This window comes from Aspergillus versicolor (genome assembly GCF_001890125.1).
Source record: "Aspergillus versicolor CBS 583.65 unplaced genomic scaffold ASPVEscaffold_2, whole genome shotgun sequence".
In the NCBI taxonomy this organism is placed as follows: domain Eukaryota; kingdom Fungi; phylum Ascomycota; class Eurotiomycetes; order Eurotiales; family Aspergillaceae; genus Aspergillus; species Aspergillus versicolor.
In genome coordinates, this window is record NW_024467525.1 from 1,751,189 (window position 1) to 1,777,687 (window position 26,499).

Below are 26,499 nucleotides of genomic sequence, written 5' to 3' on the forward strand. Positions count from 1 at the left end.
TACCCAATAACTACTTAGTTACCCTGCTCTGCTTCCGAATATGTATACTCGCCCGTGTTTAGTGCTTGATCACGGCACGACAATGAATAATCACAGGCCAGGAATATGAATCCGAGATATACAGCATGGAGCGAAAAATCAGGAAAAAATGTTGTTCCAAAGGCCATCCAGATTCTACAGATGCTAGCTTCTTACACCGTAGACCTTTTCCAGTAATGGTACGCAGCAAATGATCTCCTTTCTTCAAGAGTCATGGATTGAGTAGTCGATGTCATCTATGCGGGGCGTTTACAGGCGTTGTGGAATTAACGAGTGGAGAAATGAAGGATGAATATATGCTGCGTCATTAACGGAGAGAGTGGCCATTCTCGAGGCAGAAATGAAGTTTTGGGGCATTGTCGATATTTTGTCCTTGAGGAGGGAACCTGAGGCATTGATTGAGACCTTGGAACTTTGGAAGGGCTGTCTCGGATCTGGAAAAACTTCCCGCCAGCTGAGCTTGTGTCAGCTACCAGTGACGAACGGCGTGATATCTGCCTCAACTACCATCTCATCAACGCGGCACCCCAACACCACCTCTAAATCCCTATTATCTCATCTTGTCAGTCTCTTGTTATACATATTGCCGCCGTTGTATCCTTGAATCCCTCGCTTCTTCGTCGTCAATATGGGGTCCGATCCTCAGTACATCAAGTACCCCGACCTCTCTCTTGCCCAACACGTCTTCAATCTTTCGAACCCGGCTTGCCCCCAAAAGGTGCGACAGACGTCGTTAAAAAAACTTCAAGATGCGGTAACGGAAAGGAAAATGGCACCGTTTTACCGACATCTCGCCCACCCTGTCGAAGGTGTCCTAAACCACTCGGGCGAGGGTGTTCCCCAGTCGCGGTCCTCAAGTGCCGGCAAACCGCTCAGCACGCTCGCATCGCGAAGGTTATCGCAAAATATAGAGTTTCCTTGGGATGAAAACTTGTATCAATCACTTGTTGAAGATAACCAAAAGGAGCTGGCGGGTTTTCAAAAGGAGGAAGATGAGGCAGAAGAAGCTGCCGGGGAAACAGAAGTGCAAGCCGCACGAGGGAAGCGTGCTGAGTTTTGGGCGCGGGTAGGAGACAAGGTGTGTTTTCCACTCCATTTATGACAGTGTCTACCGATTTTCTTAGATGCCTAGCGCACTTCGCGGGTTGTGTACTGATATTTTTTTTATCTTCCAGGACAAAGCCATCGAGTCCCACGAAACTCTCCTAGAAAAGACGTCGTTCTTGGGGACCAAGATTGACCTCTCTCTTGCCATGATCCGAATCGGTCTCTTCTTTGGTGATACCCTATACGTCAAGAAAAACATCGAGCGAGCGGAGGCTTTGATTGAAAGCGGTGGTGACTGGGATAGAAGAAACCGTCTGAAGGCATACAAGGGGCTGCACCTGCTCACCGTCCGGTCCTACAGCACTGCTGCACCACTACTGCTTGATAGTCTGTCTACGTTCACTAGCTATGAGCTATGCAGTTACTCCGGTCTTGTCATTTACGCAGTACTTGCTGGCTCTCTTGCTCTGAAACGAGTTGACTTCAAGGCCAAGGTGGTGGATGCCCCCGAGATCAAGGCTATCCTTGGCTCTGGCGAAGACCGCCTAGCTGCGTTGACTGGTGAAATCTCGTCGGGGCCCGGAGCTCAAGATGAAGATATGAAGGATGCATCTGCTCCAACGGCGGCTACTACTGCTGTTAACCTGACTGCTTTCAGTGGTAACGCGGGCATTCAAGCGGATGCTGAAACGCCAATCGACTTCACACCTCTTTCAAATCTGGTTGGCAGCTTATACAACGGCAATTACCGGACATTCTTTCTCGCGCTCGCTGCTGTCGAGGACAATTTCTTGACCCAAGACCGTTATCTGTACGAGCATCGTGCTTGGTTTGTACGTGAGATGAGGCTCAGGGCCTATCAACAGCTCCTCCAGAGCTACCGCGTGGTTGGATTAAACAGCATGGCGAGTGATTTCGGTGTCACCGTGGACTTTTTGGATCGGTAAGTCGTTTGCATTTGTTCGTGCTGAACAAGGAGAACTAATATTTGCAGGGATCTTGCTCGGTTTATTGCGAATGACCGAATCTCCTGCACCATCGACCGAGTCAATGGTATCATTGAGACTAACCGGCCAGATGACAAGAACAAGCAATACGCCGATGTAGTGAAACATGGAGATGCTTTGATCACCAAACTCCAGAAGTACGGTCAAGCTGTGCGCCTGCGTGGAAGTGAACGGAGCTAAGTAATTGGACCCATAACCAATGGACGGGGGAAGGAAATGCTACCCTTGTTCAATGCATTAGGGCGTCGCCTGATCAGTAGCGCTTTGGGGTTGAGCCATTGAGCCAAGGGATGGATACATTCATATAACTAGAGCAATGTAGCGCGGAAAGCCCGCTGTATCATACAATCTCACCTTGTGGCCAAATACAGGATAACCTTCGATCTCCTGATCTTATGCTAGTAACTCAATAGGTAATAGCCATGGAAATGTGGGCCGATGTACGCCGGATTGGCGGAGCAGTAGCGCCTTGGTCGTCAATTCAGGGTCTATAAGTCCTTGATGTTTCTATTTCAATTAATCAACGTCAGATATTTAATGGTGATAAGATATGTCAACTATCTCTGAGATGATTCGATTGTCGTCCTGATTGGATCTTATGGCAGACCGACTCTTCATCCCACTTATGTAGTCCGATAGAGGGCGGCAGGCCGATATTCGGGAAGAGCCGGACTTCACGTGGGGGTGCATCGGGATGGACACCGAAGGAGGCATCGCAACCAGGGTCTAGCTTGGCTGGAAAGTCTACCGTATATCTGGGCCCATGATTTCTTAGGCTTCAACATGCCATCTCATGACGAGGAGATGCCGCTTGATCCCAGCCGCCTCCTCAAATTAGAAGAAATGAGTACCGTATAGTTGGGTCAGGAACTTGGGGGAGGCTGAGTCAGCACCGATCATCGGGTCCCTCATAATTTGCTCTAAATTTCGCGATCAATTTCCACCCCTCAGCTGGTCGTTATTTGCTGCTCTTTGCTTGACTCGGAACGCCAGCAAAGGACGCCGTTGATCGTTCAATCAACATTCTCGCTCGCCCAGTCAATTGCCCTTTATACCCCCGCGTTTGCCCCCACGGCGGAGAAGGCGCGAGTGCAAGATCGGTTGCCACTTGATTGATCGAGTGACGCGGAAAAGTCCACTACTAGAATGGCCTGGCAAGGGAGCGCATCCCATATGCGGACGCCGCTGCGGCGGGCAATGATTTCCCGGCCGAGTAATATTTGGTTCGCGCGGGGACATGGTGCTTTCTCTCAGCCTCGTTCGTTCTCTAGAATAACGTTAGCCGCGGGAAGGTCGAATGTGCTGTCGGGTAAGTGTTTCGGAAACCCCCGAGGAGGCCGTCGCCCTCCACCTTCCAGTCGGACGTCCCCAATCCCCATCGCCATTGACCAGATTGTGGTCTGGGCAGAGCCCACACCTCGTGACGTCCCTTGATGAGCGATTTAAGGACAATCTGTTTCACCCACTTTGAGTCACCGTGCTGCGGTCTACAAATGGAACCACTTGCCCAACTGCGTGGCCGTTGAGAATCCCACCGCATATGCCCCTCACATACTGACGCCTACCCAATTGACCTAGATTTCACGATGACCAAAACGCCTATACTTCCCAGTGCTTCGCAGCGTGCTCTGTCAACAGACGCCATCCGTTGCTTGACCCCGGACAACATCAACTCAAACGTCAAGGCCGCCAAGTATGCCGTTCGTGGTGAACTCGCCGTCAAAGCGGAGGAATACCGGGTGAAGCTGGGACAGGGAGACAAATCACTGCCGTTCGACAGTGTCATTTTCGCCAACATCGGAAACCCGCAGCAGCTCGACCAAAAGCCCATCACCTTCTTCCGTCAAGTCCTCAGTCTTCTCGAAAACCCATTGCTACTGAAGAACAAGGACGCCCTTCGTACGTCCTTCGGCTACCAGGATGATGTTATCGAGCGGGCCGAGAAGCTTCTTGCTGAAGTACAGAGCGTGGGCGCATACAGTCACAGCCAGGGTGCCCCGCTTATCCGTGAGAGTGTGGCCAAATTCATTGAGCAGCGCGATGGATTCCCTGCTGACCCCCAATCACTCTTCCTCACCGGTGGTGCCTCGTCTGGAGTCAACACCCTCCTGAACGTTATTTGCAACGGCCCGAATGCTGGCGTTCTCGTCCCGATTCCCCAATACCCTCTGTACACCGCCACTCTATCCCTTCTCAATGCGCAGTGCGTCCCTTACCACCTGGAGGAGCAGAAGGCATGGGGTACCGACATTGGTACCATCAAGAAATCTTTAGATCAGGCCAAGGCTGCTGGCACAGATGTCCGCGCTATCGTGGTTATCAACCCCGGTAACCCGACAGGCGCTTCTTTGAGTCCAGACGACATTAAGAGTGTCCTTGACATTGCTGCGGAGGAAAAGCTTGTGGTTATTGCCGATGAGGTATACCAAACAAACGTGTTCATTGGAGAATTCACATCATTCAAGAAGAGACTCAGGGAGCTCCAGCAAGAGGTGTCCGGCAAGTACGACAATGTCGAGCTGGTTTCCCTCCACAGTGTATCGAAGGGCATGGTGGGCGAATGTGGTCACCGTGGTGGTTTCTTCGAACTGGTCGGTTTTGATCCTTTGGTTGCCGCCCAGATCTATAAGTTCATCAGTATCATGCTCTGCCCTCCTGTCATTGGGCAGTGTCTAGTCGAACTTATGGTCAACCCTCCTAAGGAGGGTGAACCCAGCCATGCGCTATATCAGAAAGAGTACAATGGTATCCGCGACGGGCTGCGCCAGCGTGCTTTTGCCCTGTACGAGGCCTTCCAGCAGATGGAGGGTGTTGAATGCCAAGAGCCGCAGGTATGTATTCCCTTTCTCCTGAAAAGCAAGGGGTAAAAGGGTCGACTAACTTTGATGCGTACGTAGGGTGCCATGTACTTGTTCCCCACTATCACATTACCTCCCAAGGCCATCGAAGCTGCTTCCGCGGAGAACCGCGCTGCGGATGAATTCTACTGCCTTCGCCTCCTCGACGCCACCGGTGTGTGCGTCGTCCCAGGCTCTGGCTTCGGTCAGAAGGAGAACACGCTCCACTTCCGTACCACTTTCCTTGCACCAGGCACGGACTGGGCGGAGCGTATCGTGAAATTCCATTCCGAGTTCATGGCTGAATACAAATAGAAGCACGATTGGAAGATATCACTGTCCTTGCCATTTTTATCATGCTGATATATAGAACGGCAATTCAGCTACAACAGTTGGAAACACTGACACATCTGTCTGGATATTACTGTATCTCTACTCAGTGTATATACCCCATTGCACAACCGCACTCGAGTCATTCATCATATTCTAGTGGTGTCTGACCTCACAAAAGAAATCTGCATTCAAGACAAAAGCGGTACAATATTATGAGAATCTCGGAGGCTGCCAGGAGACACAACATACCAATAAGTGGGTTTCAAACTCCTGAGTACGTTGAATAAAATGGCTTTCATCATTCTGGTATCAATTTGGCGTTGGCCCGAGTCGATCTACTCGGTGTAGGTGGTCCAGACCATCAACCCGGTCTGTCCCAAAAAAAGGATAAAAAATAAAAAAAACAAATAAATAAATAAAATTACAAAATACAAAGTCAAGGCATATTTTCTTTCGATCCCAAATACGGTTTGTTCGCTACAGGCGAGATCGGGTACGATTACAGTCCTACCCAATTTATGAGCACAGGGGAGCTGCTCCTATATGACGTCCAAGGGTCCCAGTAACAGGCCCACTACAGGAAAGCTAGCAATGTGGCAACGAACTCCACCTAGCAGTCAGGAACTCGCAATCTCGCGTATCGACGCCGTATCCATTTTCTTTCAATAAATACGCAATTGACAGAATCCCCAGGAACTGCGTGCGTGGCTACACTCGAGGTGAATCCAGAGGCAGGGGAAGAGATTAGATAAGTCGCCCGGATAACCGGCAGCCCAGTTCTCCTTACATGCTGCTTAATTACATGCGTAACCAACCGATCCAACCCCCCCCTCCGTCCGTCTCGCGTAGCCGCGTAAGACTTTAAGCCCATGGCGCAAAACTTGGGCCTTACAAGGCCCCAAAAAAACACCAAAAAATGCCAAGTCGTGACAAGCCTTGGATCGGGCGAAGCTTGTCTCTCATCCCTTGCGTTGGATCGGCATATGTTGGTATCCATCACATTCAAGCCAGCCCACTTGTCAGCTACACACTGTTCGTACGTAGAGGGGCTTCCTGGTTTCGGTTGGGATGTTGAGGCCAATCATGCGTTTCTTGATTATTACTGTTGTAGTCCGCTTGGTCATTTCCAGGCTATTTTTGACAATTTTTTCTTACCTCATTCGTGATTCTGGAGACTGGTTTCGGTTCACCGCTGGATTATTTCCCATGTCACACAAATGCAGATCGGACGTCGTAATAATTCTGGTGGATATTCAATGCATGTTATACGTAATCAATCAAAAGAGGTCTATAGTGACAAAATAAGCCAAGGGCTCTATGTACAATGCAGCATTCCAGGCAAGATACCACTAGGCGGGTATGAATCACCTGAAGAATATACAGGGTGTCGGCACAAGCAAAGTCCAGGGAACAGGGCAAATATCGGCTTTATCGATTGGATCTTGTAGTAATTTGTCACTCAGATTGTGCTAATAGAACAAAAATGTATAAAATAAAATGTCAGGCATCTAGCATCATCTCTCATCAAGGTCGTGTGAAGACTTCTTGGTGTTGTCACGAAGACGGTGTGGAGGTGGTGGTATAGTGCATAAATAAACGGCGGACTCTAGAAGAAGAAATGTACTCTAGAACTTTTGCTGCTATTGCACCCATGGTGGCGCGAAGAAATTGTTGTCATCCATGGGCGTAGAGTTAGGGTCAAACAGCGTTGACGACCAGAGCGGCTCTGGTGCAGCAGCTGTCATCGGCAACGTGGTGTCTGGATTGGTCATGGACTTGTCGAAAACCTGCGTGTCCGGCATGGCATAAGCACCTTGAGCAGGAAGGCCTTTGGGCTCAATGCCCATGCTGACCTGCATCTGTTGCTCCAGCACAGCGGTTGATTCATTGGCGGACTTGAGGAAATCGTCAATATTGATGGACTCCAAGTTGTTCGACGACAGCATCTGCGCTTGGGGAAGGCTAACAAACGACGAGGCAGAGCTGATCCGGAAATGATCAATATCTGAACCTTCGCTTACGCTATTGAGATCATGCGGGTCATTGCCAGCACCCCCGAGGTTTGGAAGGGGTGCAAATTCTTCCAATTCTGAGATATCCCCCGACGATGATGGTGGGGGAATACCTTGACCCATAGAACTGTAGTCGAAGCTAGCGTAAGAGGGAGGCTGGGTGCTTGTAGTCGGCATAGCCGATGAGAGCGGGACACCAGACCAGTCAACGGGCGGGGCGTTGAGTCCAGCAGAACAAAATGTTAGGTCATTGTCCGGGGACGTGAAGAACGGCTCCTGGCATTGCAAGGCGCTGACAGGGGAAGCAGTCGTCGTAGGAAACGTGGAGAACGGCAAGCTGTAAGGGATCCCACTTGTGTCGATTGGATCTAAAGAATTTCTTGGCATGGACATGGGAATCGGTGCAGGAACCCCACCACCATTGGGCTCCTCCATCGGTTGAGAATGAGAAAATAGTGACGAAAGGTCGAGTGGAGGGACAGAGGTTGGAACATCTCCTGACGGAGCCACAGGCTCATTGTCTGGAGACCCATGCTCGGACTTGACACGACGATGAAATCCGTAGATACTGTGTGGCCGTTCTTGAGGTTGACCAGCGATCGATTCGCCCATGACGGATTGTTGAGTCAAAGGCAAATGATCTACCGAGCGACGAGCAGCGTCTGAAGGGCCATGGATAGTATGAGACCGCGGAATCGTGTAGGGTAAACCACATTTGTGAGCCATGTCATTATGTTTATGAGCAGGCTTGTGGTGACCATCGCGAAACACGGTGAGCATGCTCTCCGACTTAGTCGACGTCAGCTGAGGTTTCCTAGGTTGCTCCGATGGAGGAGCAACTGGTAGTGGGACACTGGTCTCTGGCACGGTATCCAAATGGGGTTCCTTCTTCAGAGCACAGGTGCAGCGCTGTCCATGAATACAGCCACATCTTGAATGAGAGTCCTCTGTAATATGCATATCAGAAACAATGAATCAGGGTTGCTGTTTCTATCATGCTCACGCTTCAGATCCCGCTTCTCAACAGAATGGGGATCTAGGTCATTCTTGTGGCTAGTCTTCTTTTTGTCACCACACTCGCACTTTGTGTGGGTTGTCCGTGACTTGCGTAGGCCGCGACAGTGAGGACATTGGGAGACTGGTCGGCCTTTCTTGTTAATATGGGTCAACGGGCGGTCTGAGGAAATCATGTTAGTTTGGGCGGTCGGATTTTCTGTCGGGTTGCGATCTAGAAGCTTACCGCTGTGGTGACAGCTGCTAACGCGGTGACCCCGGACGCAAGCTTCACAAGCCCACTTCTCGCCATCAATAAGCATAGCCGCGGTTACTGGGATTGGCACATGCGATGATTCGCGACAGAATAAATGAGGAGTGAGGGTTGGGAAATGTGAGGTTTTTCAGAGACAGTATGAGGTCACACCGTCACTCTGAGTTGACTTGGTCGAAAAATCTTATATTTGAGGCGGGTTTCCTTCGTGCGACGAGCACTCTGAAAAGATGTACGAACGATGCCTTCAAGGCAAAGGTTGGGGGTATAAGTATGGGTGGTCCGTCTAGGAATGAAAGAACTCCAGTAAAGCAGGGGTATCTTGAACGAATATCCCGGTGCACCAGCCGATCGCAGAAACGCCGTTTAACCTGTAAAGGGGCCAGATCGCGACTGGTGTTCCGAACGACGTGCTCGAGTTTTTGGTGAGGGGTCAATTGCGTTGGAGCGCGATCGCACGCCAGCCCAGGTACCAGGAACGGGAGGGACAGTCGGTCTGGGGAGAAGCGAAAAAAAAGCCAAGGAGGCCGTCACAGAAGCAAGCAGACAGAAGAGAGCAGATCAATTGCGAGCAAGGGCCAAAGCCTACGCACCGTTTGGCGCCGGCCGTGAGACAGGACACCAAGAACCGGCTGTGGCGGCCAAGATAGAGGTCGAAAACGCTCGATGTCGAGGCAGAGTTGCGCCGAAACCCTGTGGAGGAACAGAGGAGGAAGAAGAAGAGGATGGGAGCAGCGGGCGAGGGGGCAGAAGTAGTCGACTAGTCGCCGTCGAGTGCGCTGCCTGTGGAGTGGCACTGCTGGCGCCTGTGCGCCGCCGGAGCCCCGTACGAAACTGTATCTGACAGTACTTGACAGCCTCAGGGCCGTGTGCAGCTCGTGTCATTTGCCGTCACAACATGTAAGAACTCGCCTGCGCCGCTGATCCATATTTCATCGTCTGCTCCACATCCAGAACTGTTCATCGAAATTATGGGACCATCGTGCTGCTCTCTCCAAAGCCCACGGATCATGTCAACCAGCACAACCGTACCACGCTGGTGGTGCTGTGCAGTTCTCACCTCCCTGCTCAGCTGTAGCCTTTGTCTCGAAGCTCCCACCCTCGCCGTAAATCAGCGATCGGTTGCCTTGTGAGCCCCTGGATCGGCGCTATTTCGAAAGTCTTAATATAGCCACGTTACCATACCATTACGTGGGAACGCAGGGCAACGCTGTAAGACTCGAATCGTGATTCCTTGGGCAAATCTGCCGACGCATGGGCTTTTCCGGACACCTACGTGGAGGGAAATCCCGAGTTTCTACCTGCAACGGGGTTCTACGGAGTGCGTGTTCATGGTTCAGGTTCGACCACCTGGCGGTCCCTTGTGCCTTAGCTTTAGGGCTTACGAACCAGATAAATGATAAGGGCTCACAGGTGGCGACGGCTTCCTCTCTGACTCCGTCGAAAGCTGGATCGGACCGTTGGGCGGCTGGAGTCTGGTTGATGGGTCTTGATTATTCTGGGGCAGACCGGCCCGGGTACCGCCCAACAAACGACTACACCGTGTATGATATGGGATGGGAATCCTCACCAGTCGTGTCCAGGCTAGAAGGCTTCGGGGATTCGGTGGCAGCAGCCAGTGCCTTTCAGGCCATCCACTGCACCGCATAGTGTTAGAACACCCCTTCACACTCACAAACTCGCCACATCCCTCCCGGCAATCCTTCTAGAATGCGCTTTCGATCTTCTATGCAGATTGATCGTGCAATGCTGGCCAGTCATTCCGCTGCTGATGCCACCGGACTGTGGGTGACACAGCGCAGAGACTTGATAGTGCAAAACCCTCTTCAGCTCGCCTCTTCTCCGGGTGTCCCACGAATACAACGTGCCTCAAAGTAGTACTCGTATCTGACTAGTGCCGTGTTCTGCGAGTAATACCAAAGTAACAAGGCGTACGGATACTAACTGAAGTTACTAGTGAATAATAATGGGTGTTCAACTCCATGATACCATCCCGCGCAGATCGGGCGAACGGTCCCGTCGAGGCCTTGAATTTGTTTTTCCTGCCATAGAGAAAATCATATCATTGTCCGACTGATCAACAAAACCATCCCAGCGACCTTCCCTGCGTGGCGAAATGGAATTTTTTTACATCACCCGTCATTCGCTAGGCCCAAACTCTGGCCTTCACTGGACTCAAGTCCTCGGTGCGAAGAAGAACGGAGTGCTGCGCCTGCAGGATGGCGTCACTGCTGCTGTTTTGGGGCGTCTGCAGCGCTTCGACTCTGGGCGGTCGGTCATGGGGCAGACCGGCACTCCACCAATCCGAGTCTTCCCAAGGCAGGAAGTCGGGTCTGCTCGGGGGGCCTCAGTCATGCCAACTCCATTCAGGTTCCTGCTCTGTCGTTCAGCCCGCGAACGGGCTCGCTGTCTGTTATGGAGCGACAGCATATTTCAGCCTCTACCATTTCCCGACAAGGGTAAAGTATTACTAGTGGGGTGACATCCAGCCCACGCGGACCAAGTGTTCAGCGAATCGCCAATTCTTCGGCCTGCTTTGCCTGGTGCTCAACGAACTGCGCCTTTCGTTTTCTATGGGTTTTCAGTGACAAATAATGCATCCCTGCTCTTTCTTGTCTTCCGGGGGATCTTCGTCGCCAGCTAGACCGAGCCCATCGCAGGCTCGTCGCCCTGTGGCTTCCCCAGAGTCTTGAAGACAGTCCCACACCAAGAGGCGCTATGCTCGATGGAGTAGGTAATCTCAATTCCTGCTCCTGGGCATAAGTTCATTTTTAATAATGGTTTTGGACTGACTGAAACTAGGAGCATGCAGGATAACTAAACCTGATTTTTTTTTTCCAGCATTACTCAATGATAATCATCTTCCGGCATCACTACAATCTTCCAGTATTGGGAATACAAGTCACCAAATTCCTATCATGGAAGATCCACTGCCTGGTGAATCAAGCCAACGTGGCTCCGGCGGCAGTCACCAGTGTTTCAGTCGACCACGGGCCACGATCTATCCTACGAACGGAATATGCTGGCCTATTGGCACTGACTGCAACTACAGTTTCCGCTTTATCGCATTTTCGACACCTTCTCTGTGCGTAGTAGATCGCCATCTTTGGATGTGGGCAGTGCCGTGGTTCTTGGAGAAAGCAGATGTCCTCTCCTACTAGCAAACCAAACAGCGACTGAACTGGGTAGATGAGTCATGGCCTGCTTTTCCACCCAAAGGTCATCCCTCATATTGATGACTGTCGATGTACGGTGTAAACTCTCTTATCCTAGATGTAGCCCTTCACCGGCCCTCCAAATGTTAACTCAACTACTGTGGCTTTTAGTTACGCTGCTCGGAAGTGCGATGCAAATAATGAATGTAGAAATATTCTCTAAACAATTTTTGTGAGGATGCGTGGAAAAATTCTAGGCGGCCTGTGCTACGCCATACGTAAATATATATCGGGACACAAAACAATATTAAAATAATACCAGCAAGTAGCGACAAATCTAAATCCAACCAAGCAAAAGATAGGAGAATTTAGTTAGGATGGTTTTTTCTTTTTTTCCCTTTTTTTTCCCCCTTTATTACTTAGAAATGGGTTTCCAGTGAAGGAGTCATTGTTACGCGCGATGCAGGTGTGATGTTGAGGAATGTGATTTGCGTCAATTGCTTCATATACAGACGCAGGGAGGTCAAGTCAAGCAACGAGGAGCGACCGCAGCCTCGAATCATCGCGAATTAATGCAGACGACGCAAAGCGAATCCCCAAGAGCACGCATCCAGCTCTTCTGGCACCCGAGACAGGGTGAAGTTCTGGGCGCTGGCCCGTCAGTAGGGAAATAGTATTAATCCGTCGCTGGACGCAGAAACAAAAAGCCGGGCCTCCGCGTCGGCGCGATCATCGTGAATCTATATCAGCATCCAAGTCGTCCCCAGAATTGATGCGCTCTGCTTCCCTGTATCAAGTCGCGCGACAATGTTTGCTGTGTCCTCCTCACTACGCCGAGGGCGCTCGGCGCTAGCCCCTTCAAATCCCCCCCGCCCAAGTAATTCTTAGCCTGTAAAACCTTGCCTGCTGGCCTCGCGTTTTCTCCGTCCTCCAACTCCCTCTGCTTTCCTCCCATCATCCGGAGCCTCGCTCCCCAATCAACCACCATCTCGTACATGCGATTTTATCGCTTCTAGCTACAATGAATTCTCGCGAGCACTCTGATATGCCTCCGGCGCCATCCTACCCGTCGCCCAATGCCGCGCAGATGGGCCAGGGTACCATGCAATACTACACAAACCGTCAGTTGACGACCGACGAGCTCTTATCCGCTGAGCTTTCGCGCGAAACCTCCGGCCCTGGCATAAATGACGGCTCGAGCAACGGTGTCCATCACGGCCAGTCCATGGTGTTGGGCTCGTCGAATGCCGGTGGCGCTGACATTGGCCGTCCTTCCTCTCCAGATCAACATCAGCAGCAGCACATGCTTTCATTCCCGCCGAGCCAGCAAGTCGGTGTCGACCCGAACCATGATTTGAGCTATGGAGATCAGAGCGCTAGGAGGAAGAGGACAAAGATCTCGAGAGCTTGCGATGAGTGCAGGCGCAAAAAGGTATTTGCCGAGTTTGTTTTTTTTCTTTTGGAGGAGGTCCCTCGACGCGACAGACCGTGTATGATCTAACACAATCCTCTGTACAGGTCCGTTGCGATGCAAGCTCAGAAACCGGGGTCGAAACCTGTTCGAATTGTCGCCGCCTGGGCGTTGTTTGCCAATTTAGTCGTGTTCCGATGAAGCGTGGACCGAGTAAAGGGTAAGGCGTGGGATACCCTCCCAAGGTGATTACTGGGCTTACATGGAAATCAGGTACATTAAGGAACTTGCGGAGCGTTTGCACACCCTCGAGAGTCAGATGCAGCCTGCAATGGTGCATCCGGACATGCCGTACCAGCCTATGAACGACGCCCCGTCCCCACGAGCGTATCAGGACTTTTCATCACCAATGGACACCGGCGGCATCGGTCGCAAGAGAACATATTCTGTATTTGATGGTCTGCCTAGTTCCTCAATCGCTCAGCCCCAATTCAATTCGCGCTCTCAGAATGCATTCGGTTAGTCCCAGCGAGCCTTCATCCCATACCACCACGAGCTTCCACCGCTAACTTCACTAGATGCAGGCGAAAACTCGACAGATCCATTTAACTCTGCAGTTGTCACCGGTTCGGCACCAAAGCCTGGGAACCTATTTTGGGCGACAGGTAACGATGGCGACCTTCCTGCAGGGCTGGAGATTCCCGACATTCCTAAGCATGAAGAAGACATGACACCATTAGGTGTGGATGAGGGAGCTCTTGATGCGTAAGTCTGACATTTCCTCTGTAACACAGCTTTCAGAGTCGCTGACTGCATACAGTTACTATGAGAAGGTCCACCCGATTCTTCCTATACTGCCAAATACAAAAGATCGACTGCTGGGGCTTCTTCATCAATGCAGCCGTGAGGTCCAGGAAATATTTCTTTACAGCTTGTATACTTTGACACGAGTCAACATTGATCGCGTGGCCAGCACTTTCGAGAGGGTTACGTCATATGACAATGCCCAAGACCTTCTCTTATACTATACTCGACAACCAGCGCTAGTCCGCCCAACAGGCGTTAACTTGATATGGCTCCAGAGCACACTTATAATGATCCTCGACTGTGACTCTCGAGGACCCGACAACTTCGTGCTGAAGGATGGCATCCCGAAGCAGACGTTGATCCAGTCTGCCACCAAACTCGGTTCGGATTTGGCGAAGAGTGTGGGCCAGTTGAAAGCCAAACGAGCCTCGGACCCTGACGTTGACTCAGAAGCAAACCTTGTTAGGAGAAGCTGGGTATCCTTGGCAATTCTAACGCGCTGGTACGCAGTCAGTGTCGCTGACCCCAGCGCGCTCGGGACCCATGAAATAGGCGGTCGCGAGGATGAAAGAGTGCTTGGTTCCGTGGCAGTAGGAGTTGCTTGTATGTTCATCCACATTGGTCATTCGTACACTACAAAGCTAACAACCTATTTATAGCGTATTCCACCTTTTTGAGCGAAATTGTTACGCTGGCTATAGCCGAAACTAATGTCTGCCAGTCTAACACTGGCATTGGACGGGTGATTTCCGCGAATCTAGCAGGCTCCCTTGAACGTCTCTCTGGGCTTGATGATTTCCAGGGAACGCCGGAGGGCCAAGAGAATGGCTCGTCTCATAACTTCGTCGAGAGCCTACAGAATCAACTTTACTGGACCACGCGACTTCTAATAAAGCGACACATCTTTGTCTACAGCCCGTACGAAATCATATTCAGCGCCGAAGAGGTTATTAACGAACTTCACAAGGCAAGCTTGCAATCTCGTCAAACAACCCCCTTCGACCTCCACAGCTTAGCATTGGCGACAATGACTCTCTTGGAAGCATCTGTCCTTCCAGAGTACTCGAATGAATGCTGGGAAGCTCTAGGCAGGGTTGAGGATATCCTCGACCATCGCGAAAAGCGCTCGCTGGAGTCTTCAGAATTCGGCGACATTTTCCATACCGAAAGTTGGGATGCTAAGATCCGCCTCTTCCTGGAATGGAGGCGCACAAAATCCCAAGAGACTCAGCTCCATGACCCGAACCTGGGCAAGATTGGCTCAACAGCGCCTCCCGTTGTTGGCCCGAACGAGCAGCGCTCCCTCCAGCACCTTGCGGATCTTGCTGTTGGCGCCGAGGGCTCAGTAGCAGTGAATGCATCACCCCCGCCTCCCTCTGCCATCCCATCGGGCGAGAACCATAACATAACTGCTACATCGCCAAACCTGGCTTCAGCTTTGCCGCCACAGGGCCGAATAGTGGTGGATTTCACCTTACTGACAAAGGAGGGCTACCTTAATGTTTTCTCTGGTTTGATTTATCGTCGATCTCGTTAGGTTCCTTGTTTTCTTTGCTTCATCGTCCAGACAAAATTGGTACTCATCTTTCAGGAATCAGAAATGATTGTGCCTTTTCTCGAGTTCTCTAGACATCTCCTCTCAAGAGATCTAGCAAACGAAAGGAAATATCCTCTCCCCTCCCTCGCGACGGCAGGGTTAGCTTCTTGTTATGTATTTTAGCTGTTGATTTGTTCGGGATTTCGCGAGCTGTACTTAACTGCAGCATGATATCTAATCACTACGGCGAAGCACGGGATTACTGTTGTTAAATTGGTGTTTGAATTACGATGTATCCTCATTTAGTGAACTCTTGTCTTCATATAACGCCTTGATAAAATCGAAACTCCCATAATGACATCGAAGAAAATATGTTGGGGCGCTGTAGCTATCGTGAACGTAACGAATGGTGTTTGGTACTTATCAAATATTTTTCTCAACCTGAAGCAAGCATCAAATAGTAAAAAGCAAATAATGTGACGATGAAACTGCTCATAGTGTCAGTATTATTCCTCCCCAGGGTTCTTTTTTAGCTGACGCGCTTATTGGCTCTTGATGTTCTGGACCCTTCTTATTTACTTTCCCACTGCAAACCGCGTCCAAACCCCTTCCACATCTATACAAAGTTGTAGAAAGTTGTCGTCTTCGAGATGCCCACAGATCCAGTTCTCAAGTGCCGCTGTTCGTTCCTTGGTGGGGTTGGAAATGTAGTTGGCCAAGTCTCCTTGTGTGGGAAGGAAGGGGGCGTTATTTGCGACTGGGGTCTCGTGCGTAGGGATTGTAGCTTGGTTTCGGGGGCTCGCGATGGTTGTTAAAGATGATGGTGGCGGTGGTGATGTTGTGTTAGTAGAAGTTGCTTTGTTTTTCCTGTTTTGGGGGGTTGCCTCTTTGGCCTTTGCGGCTCGCGATCCTTTTCCTTTTCTGGAGGTTGGGGTTTTGGATGGGGTTTTTGTGGCTTTTGTGGCAAGACGAAATTTTAGTTAATATACAAGATACAGTTTAAGTAATATATATTGACTGCTCGAGGGGCAATTACCGGCTTTAGATATTTTGAGAGAGTCAATTTCTGGTGCTTTTGAAGCTAGCCGACCCCTTTTCGCGGCCGAAGTAGGAAAAGGCAGCAATCTCTTAGGGGGTAGATCTAGGTCATGGCCTGTGGAAGTGCTTGGTGGTTTGGACTCGCCTTGCTCTGGATGAAGGCTGGCTTGAGGTACGTCTCCTGCCGAGAACGTGTCATCAAACGGTGACCCATGGCTGCTACTCAGGGTGCTAAATGCACGACTCGTGCTGCCTAGAGCTGTAGAGCTCGAAGATGAGGTTGGCACGGCTGTGTATATGTATGGTGTTAATATACCCTTGTTGATATGGGTGTTTGAATGGATACCTTGTGGAGCATCGGTGAAGACACTAGAGGAAGAGGCTGGCCTGTAGGACGGGAAAATACTCGCATCTGACGTTGGTGCTCTAGTTATAGCTGAACGGTCACTTTGTAGGCCTAAGCCAGTATTGATGTGCCCGAATGTTGAGAGTGATGAAACTGGCCTGCTCATCGGCCGTACAGAACCGACGTTTGATTCCGAGAAAGGGCAGTTGATTTCGCTTAGGATAGATAGCGCCGAGTAAAAGTCTCGGTCAGAAGAAAATTTGATTTGAAAGCGTCGTACCTGGAAGCTGTTAGTCAAATATTGTCACTCGCTCAGTTTGACTCACGAATCCGGGACTTTGGGGATATTTGACAGCGAGACAAGGAAGTTTCACGACGACCGCAAAACCTGGTTTTGGGTTATCTTTCGCCGAGCGAGCGTGGTCTTCAAAATCCCTCATGAGATCTGTTATAGCCACTTGCTCCTGTCGACAAAATGTAAGCATTCATATAGCTATCGCAGAAAGACTTACCAGTGTCTCCTGGTTATTGCGAACCCTAAACAGAACTTTTTTGGACGAGAGAATCACATATTTTTCAAAGATCCCGATGATATCTCCATTTCCGAAGACGTGACTCCAGGTAATTGGCCCTCTATGATTGATAGAGGTGGTGGCATACGAGAACTTGGCGAGCTGGAAACGAGCCAATGTCGCGGGCCCTGGAGTTTGCTGAGACAGCGAAGGGCGATACATAATAGAAAAATAACCACACCACACAAGGGAATAGATGAATGGGGAACTGCTAACCTGTTGAACGATGCTTAAAGACGGCTGGCTCCATCATGGGTTGATGGTGTTTGCTCTAATCCAGTCCGTCTAAGTCGGCAGGTGACCTCAGCACATTGGGTGCATGCTCCCGCATTTATTGCAGGTATACAGTTTCTTGAGCGCATTTCAACTTTTACATTTTCTTGACAACCGGTCAATTGATTATATAGACCATAGCCCAATAATTGCCCGATTTCGCATTCCATACTTCGTATCTGTTACCTGTTGTAGTTAGGGTCTGCCTTAGTGCCTCAGGCGGCCAACGAGCAAACGGAGCAAACCCGGAAGCGCAGATATTCCGGGCACGCGCCTGAGGCCAGGCCTGGAAGCAGCGCGGACTTTTTGCCTGGAAGACGCCAGGACCGATCGATCGCAGGATCAAGCTGGTTGTCCGCAACCAAAGAATTGACCTTCGTCCAAGCTGCTCTTGTCGCTAGCGAGCCTTGTTATTTTGCGCCTGTGCCCTTTGAATTCCGCGTGCTTTGTCCTCTCCGGCTACTGTGACCGGAATCGCAACCTCGTCCTTGTCTCGCGATAGCTTAGAACCGCGCCGAGCTCATTGATTATTTGCGGCCGACTTCATCGCCTCTAGCATTGTACGTCATCGCTACCGAGACGACGCACGAGATAGAACCCCGAGACCTCGAAGTACAACGAAATAGGCGGGACCACGAAATTACCAGGTTGCTCGTACGCGTGCAATTGAAGGGCGATCAGCAACTACCCAGCCCTAAAGCCGAGAACTGCGTACGGTTTGTGGAGGAATTTTTCGCGGTGCAACGAACGGACAGGTTTCTTTTGATCATATTAAGTGTTACGAATCGACGCGACAAGGAGGTGGTGAATTCTGCAAAATTGAATTTACGCAGCCCACAATTCTGAAGCCGTGAAGGGTGCTAGGCTGAGCCCAAAATGAGTGCTCAAACTCCTCGTACCTCCCTACGACGTAAGAAATAAACTCGAAATCCTTCTTGTATATGTTTTCTTTGCTAACACCATGTTGCTCTCTGCAGAGGGTCTGCGACAAGCCCCCAAAGTCAACCAACCCTTCATCCCTGACACCGCGCCGGCACGCCGCTCACAAATGCATGGAAACCAATCTCCCCAGCCCACAACCATGTCCCATACACATTCGATGTCTCCTGCAAATCCAGACAGTCCTCATATTTCGAGCGAAACTTGGGAGGGGAAAGAGTATAAAGTCCCCATGTCCACGCGTGATGTGTGGACTCCTGGAAACCGACCGAGTTTATTCAGCGGTTCTCTGGAAAGAGCCAAGCTAGCGCGACAGGCAGATTTTTATGATCCTTACTTCCCTCTCAGGTTTATCGAAGTCCCAAAGTGTAAGTGGATTGATGGGCTTGTTCTTTATGCCCTCGAGTTCTCTCGACAGACGGCTAACACATAGGATAGCGGACCATATCTACAAACGTGCTCACTATGGCTTGCAATCAGGAATTCCAGACGAAGTTGATTTTGCCCTGTATCATCTTGTTCAAATATCGAATCAGCGAGGGGATAAATTCAAATTTGAGGGCTTTCCTTTGCTTGCGGAGAACTTGATGGAAAAAGCCATCGAGATCTCAGTCCTCTGTACTGGTGTCAAATGGGAGCTTCAGTACGATTTTCGGCAAGACACAGATCGCGTTAATGTCCTCAACGCTTTACACGGCACTCGCGACGTTCTGGACAGGATCAAAAAGATTCCAGTTACTTTACCGGATGACTCCTTGGAGACGTATGAGTTCAATCATCGCCTCCGAAATGTCAAAGAAGCGACCCTCATCCTGAGAAACATGGTCCTTCTAAAAGACAATGCACTATACATCACGAGCTCTGCCCTCGGGCTGTTAAGGGACTTTCTAGTGATTATGATTAACATTCCAGATCAGCCTCGGCTGAATGAACTCAAGAACGACGCTCTTGACATTGCGGAGGAAGTGACCAAGCTTATGAGAACTGACCCCGAGGATCCCCTATGGATGTCACTGCTCAACTGCCTCGATTCTCCCGACCGAGCCCATGTCGTTCGTGCGCTTTGGGCTCTAACACATTTCTCCACCGAGTTAGATGACTCAGAAGCGAACCGCGCCATGGAAAGTATACCGAGAGAATCATTACAGCAACTGTACTTACTCACATTGATGGACATGGATAAGGACGTTTTGAGTGGTGCACTTGACTTCTGGTATCAGTACACTCTTTCTCGTGAGAACATCGAGACTATGATGGATGTCTTCAACTTCCGGACGATCTTCATCCCCCGAATGATTGCACTATTGACACACGAGGGACGGCCAAGCAAGAGAGAAACTGTCTTGCAGGAGGAGAAGGTGGCACCGCCTCCATCGGAAATCCCACGTGTTCCACCAGAACTACTGAAGGATCTGATGGACCTGTCTGAGCCAGAACGTAGCTCACGCTGGCTGCGCTGCTGTTTCGTTGAGGACGCGGAGTGCGAGATTACACAGATAGCGCTCTGGCAGGCGTACCAAAGCCGCTTTGCTGACCCTCGAGTTCCTGGGGGTGGTGTTCTTCCTGCCGCAGAGTTCATAAAAAATGTCAGCACTACATTTACGAATGCTCAAGCACAGGTAATCAACGGGCCTGGTTCATCAACGAGGTTCATAATTAAAGGAATTCGTCCTTTGGAAACCGCACATACTTTCCAAGGATTCCCTTACATCTATTGCAAATGGCAGGATAATACAAAACCGGCGAAGACCTGCCAACGCGCCTTTACCTCGCCGACCGACCTTCGCAACCATGTTTTCTCGGACCACATGGACCTTAAACCAACCGAAACACCTGGGCAGTATAATCTGGACAATGCTGAAACGCCGGTTCACACTTGTTTGTGGGACAACTGCGCCAAATTCCGCTCTTCTGGCCCTAGCACAAACACTGCTATGGTCGCAGGCCATGTCTCTTCTCATCTTCCCGATGACCGGCCTGCAGACGCCGAAGCTCCTAGCTCTAAGCGCGCTGTGCTCCAGGAACGCATTGTGCGGAAGTGGTTCTACATGGATACGCCTGTCAGTGAGCGTGGAGAGCCTGTTGGTGTCGCATACAAGGCCGCTCTTGTACTACGCAACCTGGCTCGTAATCTGCCCAACGGTATTGCCCCAGGCTTCAACGGGCTTTCTTGGAAGAAGGCCTCTTTCCTCAGCCATCGCCCCAAGGTTATTGAAGTATGGGACCGCAACAGGTCGCTACGCAAGGAACTTACCGAATTGATTATGATTTTAGAGAAGGAGGAATATTATTGAAGGGGGCCATCCGTCCGAGCTACATAAAGCTAACATCAGAGCTCCCCCCCTTTTTTTCTTCCCTTTTCTCCTTTGCTATATTCTGTACAAATACCCTGGATTCTTACCATTATCTCCATAATTCCTGACATGGATTTTTCCACATTTCAAAAAGATCTTAGTGAGTTTCGTTTGATGTTGTTTTAACCTCGATTATTGCTATAGCTATGTGGCGTCTAGGCAAAGGGGGTAGAACGGGGCTCGGGCTCGGCTTATTGATTAATTGCGACTTTTTTTTGTCTTTTTGTAACTCATGTCTCAGTATTCCTGTTTGAGTTATTTGACGGACGTACGGAGCGTCATAGGGGACATATCAATTCAGTTGACAAACTCTTGACTGTATCCACCGTAGCTGATTGATTAAAGAGTTCGTTTATACGTTAGTTGAATTTTCAGAGACTTGGTCGTCCCAATAGTTGGTAATTACTCAGTACTAACTCGTTCAATAATGACTGGCTGGGTCAGTACTATAATATAATGGGGTCTCAGTGGTTTAGTGATTTTTAGTGTTTGGCCGAAGCGGTTGAATGTGGATAGCGGAGGGTCATGATACGGAGTTCAGCAGATAGTGAGGAGTCAGGAGAGCAGTTTATCCTGCAACGCCCTTGGAAGCACCATGAATAACAATAGAAATAAAAGTAATGCACTGGTGTTCGTCGACAGCCTCAACTTTCGAAGGATTGACAGCGCCGCGGTTTCACCAGTTTCGTCACTTTCATGGATCGGTCGTCAAAATTTAGGGCAACGCTAATTGATATATTAAGTTCGACTTGGACAATTCGTCGACTTATTAGATGCCCATTTGCCTCTTTAGGGGCTTCGCCCGATGGTTTGATCGTCGTAGATTCCGAATACTTGGAACGTTGAGCACGAGGCGTATTTAGCCCGGGCCGCTCTGACTGACGAGCCGAAGTCTCCAAGACTCGAGCTCCGTGGAGATTAATTACTGATCTTCCTTGGGTAGGGCATATTGGCAATAATAATCTCCTTCGTCGACTAGCCTGTGTTGCACGTGTCGGCCACAAAAAGTCTCCACAGCGCCGCCCGACTTAGGCTGGAGAATCGGCAAGTTGTGTCTTGGAAGTTGAGTCTGAGGGTCTGGGCTGATTCCCTCACTGCCCCTGTGAGATTCAGGTGCTCGTCCATCCGTGATAAGTGCAGGCCCTATACGGGAAATGTACACTCACAGGGCGGAATCAGCCGTCGTTGTCCTTGGTGGATGATCACTCGATCACGCTACGTCGATGCGAATCGCGAATTAGCGATCTTCTTTGACTGGATACCGAGTTTCGGCCGATGAAAGACCTAGACAAATCGTCGATAGTAGCCTATTGATGGATTTGAAAGTGCTATTCGTAGGACGGGGCAATGAGGGGAGGAAGAGGGAGAAAGCGCGGAGAAGTGAAGGAGTTTGACTGTTTGAGATGAGAGTGAGGGTTGAAGCAGAGATGCCTCAGAAATCAGGAGCCAAGTCACTCTCAATTCCCCTCCACTTTCAGTCCCTCCAGTTCCTGCCTCCCGGCATTCCACATCCAAAACTCCATCAAAGGGTTCGAAGTCTTGCCAGCACACCTGCAGCTCTCTGCATTAGTGCTACCGCAATCGGACCGTTCCATCTGACACAGCAAATAATCGAACAGTCGGTGAATAATGGCAGCCATGGTTCAACCATTGCTCAACCATGGTTCAGGCCAGTTTCAGGGGTTCCAACTTCCAACCTTCAAGCCTCCAACACGAGGCAACGCCCGCAGTTCGCTTCGCGGCCTCGGAGAACACCTGCCTGCGTAATGGAAACTGTGGATTGGCGGAATGCAGAATTGTATTCGTCCCCTCAGAGATCAACCCCACTAAGCCATGCGGAACATTTGAATTCTTCATCATCGCGTGTCCATCCAAGACTCCAGCCGCCGATGTCCATCTGGCCGTAGTCTCCCAATTGTCGGTTTTCGGGTGGGTGTTTTTTTCTTAGTGCCATATCCTTCTCCCACAACGAGGCTAACGGTGACGCGCGCGATCAACTGAATCAGGAAACATCCCGAGCCGCATCCGCTAACTGGGACTGAAGCGCGCTAGTTAATTGTTCATCAAAATCTTATTCATCCTGTCGTGCGGAAAATTCGCCGTGATTCTTCAGAGACCGCGAGCGTTTTGAGTCTGGTCTTAATGTGCCCTGTACAACTCTTCCAGGCTGGGGAATCAGCTTGCAGACCACTTCAGACCGCTTCATTCAACTGTCATATCTGCAGGACCATGGTTGAGAACCTCGTGTGGCGCTCATGGTCCCACTCATATGAACGCATGTGGATATGAATGCGACAGCTTTTCTTCAAGCCATGATTCGCTCAAGTCTGTACCTGAAAGCTAATTTGACACTTGGAGCCTGTCAATCGAAATTTTCCCACCGACATTTTCGCAGATGTGTCTCGGGATTCGCGGAAAAGACTGTGGTCCGTGCACTGCCTGCCCCTTGCCTCAAGGTTCAAGCGATCCTCATATCCTGAATCCGGATCCCAACGGGGATTTAGTGGAGTATTACTCCGTATGCATGCCCTTCGTCCATCCATGCTGCATTGAAGTTTCTAAGAAATCAGGGTGAACAGTACACGTCAATTATTTGCTTCGGTAAACTACACCGTAGGTTGCACGCCGTTCCGAGTATGCGACTTCGAAAAGTCAATCTGAGCATGCTGGCACCTGTCAGATAGGGTTCTCTGATAAGCGGAAACAATACTCTTCTGAGTGATTTATTATTAATACTACGTATTCAGAGACGAGGTAGATTGTCATGCTGTTAGTTTATCATTTATTCTTCGTTTCGAACTGCCCAGCTTACTCGGCTGCTCCGCTTTTTCCATTTGCAGCATGGACTCTGGAGTGAGGACTGAACTCGCCTTTCGGCGTGCGGCTCCACTCCGGCACAGAATAGCCCAAGATGGGCTCGCCACTCTGAGAAGATCAGACCAAAAGTCAGACCCCGTTTGATCCCAGTGGCGGGCAAACGTGTACTCTCCCACCAATGGAGCTTTTGACGCGAGATCACAGCTCCATAACCGTGGCTTCCCCACGAGCAAAGCCCGCATACGATATGTCCAATTTTGGATTCACGTGGGTGTTTTGGGTTGAAATGGGAAGCCATCAATGATGCGATAAGCGCCTGAACTATGTCAATTGGACCTTGAACTGGCGGCGCCATGAAGAAGGATTCTGCTAGTCTTCGTAGTCAGCTCCAGACTCGTGGGCGAACTGGTTCCTGACTTGAGCGATCTCCAGTACACGGACGATGTGGCTGTCACTAGCATATTCTTTCTGGTCCGTCCATATCTAGCCTCTTATTGGTATTATTTTAGTGTCTCCTCCCGTTCCCCCCTCCTTGTCGTTAAATGATCATTCATTCTTTATGATTCTCACACTCGCTTCAACCAACAGATACTATTGACAGCAATGACTACTTGACCTAGCTCTCCTGACCCAACAGGCTGTACGGTATATTACTCACGCCTGTTTGAACTTTGAATTCAACTTTATATACCATTGTCTCCTGCATTGGCCGACCCAAGCTTGCCAGAAACCTAGGGAGTACAATGGCCATCGGAGTACCTCGCGGTCAACATGCATTGTCAGTCAGTGCCATATTCACCTCTCTGGCCACCGTGCTCACAGTAGTACGCATCTACACTCGAGCATTTATGGTGAAACAGATGGGAGCAGATGACTGGACAATTATCATATCTCTCGTGCGTTACTAGACCTAACCTATCCCGGTGCGCTGATGTTTGTGGCGTTGACCTTATATACAGGCGTTCAGTTGGGCCTTTTTTGGTCTCTTTGTTGGAGGTTTGTTCCTACCCCAAAACTTGAGTAAACCTACATTCTATCTGATAGCTAACTGTTGGCTCTCCGCTGCAGAAACTGCCTATCTTATGGGTGAACATATTGACCGAATTCCGCCGGAAACATTGACAAAGCAAATGATCGTACGTGGTCCCATGGCAAACGTTTTAGTGGAGTGTGTGTTTTGTCGTTGTTTCATGCTAATATTGTTTCTCTCACCCAGTGTTTTTGGGCTTCAGTCCCCATTTACCAAGCCAGCCTCATCACCACGAAAGCATCGATCCTTTTACAGTATAAGCGTGTTTTCTCCACTCCTCGCATGCGCTTGACATGCTACTGCTTAATCGGATTCCTCGGCATCTGGGGAACATGGACATTCGTTAGCGCATGGCTCAACTGTATCCCAGTGGCAAAATTCTGGAACGACAGCCTTGAAGGGCACTGTCTGAACAAAAAGGCTTTATGGTTCTCTAATTCCGGAATTCATATCTTCACCGACATCGTCCTTCTGGTCTTTCCCATGCCGGTACTCAAGAGTCTCCAGCTACCCCGGCGACAGAAACTTGCTCTCATGGCAGTCTTCGCCCTTGGTGCTTTGTATGTAGCCATCCTCACTGCGGGATCTATAGTCACTAACGAATTCTGCAGTGTGCTAGTTACCAGTATTCTTCGCCTACAGAGTCTTCTGGTTATCTCAGACTCGAAAGACCCAACCTGTGAGTCCAATCTTGCTATCCTGTGAACGATCGAAGGCGAAAGAGGCTAACAGGTCACAGACGACAACCCAGGCGCAGCCACTTGGTCTGCAATTGAATGCAATGTCGCCATCATTTGCGCCTGTCTCCCTGCGACACGCGCGCTCATTTCCAAAATCATACCCCGAATCTTCTCCACCGGTAAAAGCAAGAACACCACGAATCCCTATCTCAACCAAGGCACCCGCTCTCGAAACACGAATCTCCCCGGATTCCAGGCGTCCGTGGCTGCAGGAAGCAGGAACGATCCGTCAGACTATCATATGAGTACGTTCGGCAAACGCATTGAATCCGACGAGGCTATTTCCTCCTCCCCGCCGACTGAAATTAAGGTCACGACAAAGATATCGCAAGAATCAGTGTTACACCAACCTGATGATTGTTCAAGTATGAAAGGCTTAATCAAGGACTAAATCATACTTTCTTTTTCCCTTTCTTTTTTCTTCTTCTTCCATCTCTCCTTTTTTTTAAGCGACAGGAAACGGCTCTCTTTTCACCTTGCCCCGGGTTCCGATATCCTTTGCTTTGGCCTCTTCTGGCCTTATATACCACTCTTTAACTTGTTTGACCTTTTTTATTATATATATACCCCCTCTACAAAACCTACCCTACCTTCGGTTTTCTTTTCCTGTTTTATTTTTATATACTTTTGTCTACGACGGCATGAACGGAGGAATGGGCGGCAATTTCTAATACAGTCTATGTGATGATACTATCAGCGAAGGAGAGAGATTTGGCTGTGTCCTGTCAATAGTGCATTGGGCTCAACTCATGATAAGAAAGAAATTATGATATGGAGTTGAAATCAATATCAACTTTCGGATACAACATGATGAGCTCCCTCAACAGGGCTAGCAATATTAAAGATATGCGTTCACATTGCGAGCTAGCGCTATATCTAGAAGACATAAAGGTCCACATTATGTACAAATTTCGTGGGTGAATATCAACTAGTTTTTA

At 49.8% G+C, this 26,499-nt stretch overlaps 7 protein-coding genes across 7 annotated transcripts; 5 read left to right on the forward strand and 2 right to left on the reverse strand.

The window, feature by feature from the left end:
* Nucleotides 1-667: 667 nt before the first annotated feature.
* Nucleotides 668-2,273, forward strand: ASPVEDRAFT_80096 (proteasome regulatory particle lid subunit RPN7; the record flags this gene model as incomplete). The annotated part of the gene is made up of 3 exons (XM_040816814.1): nt 668-1,117; nt 1,215-2,029; nt 2,081-2,273. 3 exons carry the CDS (start codon nt 668-670, stop codon nt 2,271-2,273), a joined length of 1,458 nt encoding a protein of 485 aa, XP_040664210.1.
* Nucleotides 2,274-3,239: 966 nt separating this feature from the next.
* ASPVEDRAFT_124628 (putative alanine aminotransferase) lies at nt 3,240-5,245 on the forward strand (the record flags this gene model as incomplete). Its single annotated transcript, XM_040806201.1, has 3 exons — nt 3,240-3,402; nt 3,672-4,924; nt 4,991-5,245. The coding sequence occupies 3 exons, from the start codon at nt 3,240-3,242 to the stop codon at nt 5,243-5,245; spliced, it is 1,671 nt and encodes a 556-aa protein (XP_040664211.1).
* A 1,658-nt stretch (nt 5,246-6,903) lies between these two features.
* Nucleotides 6,904-8,591, reverse strand: ASPVEDRAFT_124157 (copper fist DNA-binding domain-containing protein; the record flags this gene model as incomplete). Its single annotated transcript, XM_040806157.1, has 3 exons — nt 6,904-8,222; nt 8,279-8,452; nt 8,516-8,591. The coding sequence occupies 3 exons, from the start codon at nt 8,589-8,591 to the stop codon at nt 6,904-6,906; spliced, it is 1,569 nt and encodes a 522-aa protein (XP_040664212.1).
* A 4,127-nt stretch (nt 8,592-12,718) lies between these two features.
* Nucleotides 12,719-15,452, forward strand: ASPVEDRAFT_80099 (putative C6 finger domain protein; the record flags this gene model as incomplete). The annotated part of the gene is made up of 6 exons (XM_040816815.1): nt 12,719-13,129; nt 13,216-13,328; nt 13,382-13,626; nt 13,687-13,873; nt 13,929-14,518; nt 14,575-15,452. The coding sequence occupies 6 exons, from the start codon at nt 12,719-12,721 to the stop codon at nt 15,450-15,452; spliced, it is 2,424 nt and encodes an 807-aa protein (XP_040664213.1).
* A 575-nt stretch (nt 15,453-16,027) lies between these two features.
* ASPVEDRAFT_185906 (uncharacterized protein) lies at nt 16,028-17,570 on the reverse strand (the record flags this gene model as incomplete). The annotated part of the gene is made up of 5 exons (XM_040808963.1): nt 16,028-16,362; nt 16,543-16,807; nt 16,859-17,116; nt 17,163-17,300; nt 17,349-17,570. The coding sequence occupies 5 exons, from the start codon at nt 17,568-17,570 to the stop codon at nt 16,028-16,030; spliced, it is 1,218 nt and encodes a 405-aa protein (XP_040664214.1).
* A 987-nt stretch (nt 17,571-18,557) lies between these two features.
* Nucleotides 18,558-20,914, forward strand: ASPVEDRAFT_80101 (putative chromatin remodeling complex subunit (Rsc9); the record flags this gene model as incomplete). The annotated part of the gene is made up of 3 exons (XM_040816816.1): nt 18,558-18,591; nt 18,659-18,988; nt 19,059-20,914. The coding sequence occupies 3 exons, from the start codon at nt 18,558-18,560 to the stop codon at nt 20,912-20,914; spliced, it is 2,220 nt and encodes a 739-aa protein (XP_040664215.1).
* A 3,323-nt stretch (nt 20,915-24,237) lies between these two features.
* ASPVEDRAFT_460228 (putative integral membrane protein) lies at nt 24,238-26,283 on the forward strand. The gene is made up of 8 exons (XM_040813449.1): nt 24,238-24,262; nt 24,380-24,436; nt 24,527-24,687; nt 24,751-24,787; nt 24,860-24,927; nt 25,008-25,381; nt 25,433-25,500; nt 25,561-26,283. The coding sequence occupies exons 3-8, from the start codon at nt 24,535-24,537 to the stop codon at nt 25,950-25,952; spliced, it is 1,092 nt and encodes a 363-aa protein (XP_040664216.1). The 5' UTR covers nt 24,238-24,262; nt 24,380-24,436; nt 24,527-24,534; the 3' UTR covers nt 25,953-26,283.
* The last annotated feature ends 216 nt before the right edge of the window (nt 26,284-26,499 follow it).